At 35.0% G+C, this 3,350-nt stretch overlaps 1 protein-coding gene across 1 annotated transcript; it reads right to left on the reverse strand.

Moving 5' to 3' along the window:
- Window positions 1–258: 258 nt before the first annotated feature.
- PCYB_134860 (aspartic protease PM4) lies at window positions 259–1,263 on the reverse strand (the record flags this gene model as incomplete). Its single annotated transcript, XM_004224511.1, has 1 exon — window positions 259–1,263. One exon carries the CDS (start codon window positions 1,261–1,263, stop codon window positions 259–261), a length of 1,005 nt encoding a protein of 334 aa, XP_004224559.1.
- Window positions 1,264–3,350: the final 2,087 nt, after the last annotated feature.

The following is a 3,350-nucleotide window of genomic DNA, read 5'->3' on the forward strand; positions in this document are numbered from 1 at the left end:
TTTTTTTTTTTTTTTTGGGGACTCCCCTCGGGCAGAGGCTCTGTTCTAATTATAGCATGAACACAGAAATGTCTGTGCAACTCTGCTCCTTGCCAGTTTCCTCTCTCTCTCTTTTATGGTATCTAACTTCCGTTGTGTGTTTATTCATTTGAATAAAACCACTATTCGATGCTACTCCAAAGTGATGTGTGAAGCACTACGAGTATATTAAATAAGTCCCTGGCTTCTTTTCCACTTGACTCTTCCTCACCATAGCGATCAGTTCTTAGCAATGGCAAAACCGACACTCTCCTTGTCGTAGTCAAAAATGGTGAAGTATTTTCTCATGAATGGGTCTCCCAAAATGAAGGTGTTCGAATCAATGTCGACTGGTAGCATTGTAATCATACACAAGGTGTCATCCACATCGAGAAGTGGGTTCATGTAATATTCGGGTTCTAAAGTGTAGGTGTTGTTGGCTGATTTAAATTCAAGGGTTGGCATTTCCTTGTTATCACAAGTAGTTACGTAAAATGGCAAGAAGGGAACTTTAATAACATTTAGGTTAGCAAAAAATTTGTTTAGAAATTCTGAAGGGGCGGTAATAGTTGTTGTGCCACTATCAACGATGACGTTGGCCTTTTCCATAGTTTGCTTTCCAAAATGTACATCTAAGTCAATTTGCCAGTACAAGTCGTGATTTAATTTTTCATAGGTGATGTTTCCTTCGTAAAATTTTTCTTCAATACCACCAATGGTTAGGTAACCAGCATGGACATCATGGATAGGTAGGTAGAAGGTGAACAAAGCATTGTCGATTTTGTTTTGGTTCTTTAACTCTACAACGATGGGATCAATGGATCCAATGGAGAGATCTTTCCATCCTAAACCTAATATTCCATCAAACTCGACGCTACTGTAAATGGGTTCTAAATCATCAGTGTCGGTGACTTCAATAAATTTGTATGGCATGGATAAATGTCCCAAAGTTACTAAATCTTTACTGAAGAAACCTTTTACAGTTCCAGATCCGTAAGTGATATCAACTTTGGTTCCATCCTTCTCGTATGACTTGGACTTGCTTGAGTCGTACAGGTTTTTAATGCTGCATCCGCTGCTAGTACATTTCTTACTTGGGACCCACAAGTTGGCTGAACCCGTGTCAAAGATGAGCATGAACTTTTGGTGATTGTCTCCAACTTCTCCTTCTCCATAAAACATAATGTTTGCTACATCATCTAATTCGATCACATCATTTTCACTTCCTAAATAGTTCTGTTTCATATATCCAGATTTGAAAAAGTTAAACGTTTCCTTAATGTAATTCTTCAGATTTTTCTTGGAGATAGTTTTTAATACCTTGTCATAGGGTCTCTCGATTTTAAAAGCTAAAGTTAAATGTTCCGTGTTCTGTACAATTTTGTTAACTTTATAACTTGGGGTAAAAAAATAGGTACTAATTAGAAAGAAGAAAAAAATCCCCGTAACAAAAACAAACAGAATGAAATAGAGTATTTGGAATCTCTTCTGAACTTTAAAATTTTTGATATTGCTAAATTTCAAATTTTCAAACGCAGCTGAGTTTTTTATAAGTCCGTTGGAGTAATCTTGCTCCTTCACTGCTATATCCATTTTCACTTAGAGGTACGTGTGCTGGTAATTCTGGACGGGTGTTACGGGGGGACAAAAGTGCATGTACTATGCTTAGTATTCCTTTTGACGAATAAGCGGTTTGCTCTGCAGGGAAGGGGGGCGGTGAAATAAATATTATGCATGTGTCATGTGTGATGGGTAAAATCGACATGACAGGCGCACCCATAGTATTGTCCCTCATGGGAAGCAAGTGGGATGGCACACAAACGAAGGAGAAAAATCCGATTGATGACTATTTCGAGGCGACGCGCACCACTTGCAAGGCAAACGAGTATATACATAAAGTAGCATAAACGTGCGCGCGACACACTTTCACTCGCGTAGGGAAAATGAGTCCGTACGAACAAACATGTGTGGCTTGGCACAAAACAACCGATCGGATTGGATCGTTCGGCAGAAATGCGCATCGCGCTGGCGTGTATATTTAAATATATACTTGCGCCAAAGTACGCATAATGTTATATAACAGTGACGCGGGAGGTACATGCTATTAGTACATAACCTCGAGTATAGAATTTTCGCACGCGCGAATGCCGAACCCCTCGCTCTCTATTTGCTTATTAACGTTAGCGAAGTTATGTACTTTTTCGCTTAAACTTACTCGGCTGAAATTCAGTTCGCTAAACGAAACTTCGAACAGCAAAGATGCCCAAAAGAATAAAAAAAATTTGTTAACTCTTACAAACAAATTTTTTTTAAAGAATTTTTTTTTTTAAAACAAAAAAAAAGGAAAAAAAGAAAGGAAGTATGAAATGACCGAACGGGTGAATGGCCGAATGGGATGAATGGCCGAATGGATGAATGGCCAATGGATGAAAAGATGAATGAATAAAAAAAGATGAGCGGATGAAGGAAAATATGATTATATTTTTTTATCACCCTTTTTTGTAGATTGGTAAAGTAAACTATTATAAAATATATACGCAAAAAATTACAGAAAAATATTTAAAAAAATAGCGGGAAAACAAATTTGTTTTTTATTATTTGCGATTGCGCATGGAAACTTGAAAAAAAAAAAATTAAAATGGTATAAACTTATTGGATCGTATATATATAAATATATATATGTATGTATTATATATATTACACATATTATATATGTATTATATATTATTTGCATATAATATATACATGCGTGGCTATATTACCTCCGACTATTTGCTGTATTATGAGAGTGTATAATGGTAAAATTTTTAAGTACTTTATAAATTTATTATATAGTAAGGTAAAATATAAACATCACTCTTGTCATATTTTTTGCAATTTCAGGCACCCCATATTATATGATTATTACGCGTCATCCCCTACTTTATACTTTAGGTTTCGGGTTTTACGTAAAATCCGACTAAAATAATGAATGGGCTAAGCTTTGCAATGCGCACAAAAATAATATGTAACGTAACATAACTGCATATGCGCGAATGTATTTATATATAATTGTATATAGATGTACATAAATGTAAATATATTATATATGGTACTATCCGTCAATAGTGCTCTCTCTGTTTGAAAAAAAAAGAATAGCATGTCAACTTGCAATTTTAATTTGAAAAATTAACTTATATATACGCTATATATATATAGGGAAACGAGGACTGGATAAATTTTTTTTTTTTTTTTTTTCAATGTACTTTAATATACGAAGGAGCACTTACTAGAGGTAACCCATTTCCGCAATTTTTTTTTACGAGAAATGCTCGCATATATATAAGTAAATA

Source organism: Plasmodium cynomolgi, chromosome 13 (genome assembly GCF_000321355.1).
Source record: "Plasmodium cynomolgi strain B DNA, chromosome 13, whole genome shotgun sequence".
In the NCBI taxonomy this organism is placed as follows: Eukaryota; Apicomplexa; class Aconoidasida; order Haemosporida; family Plasmodiidae; genus Plasmodium; species Plasmodium cynomolgi.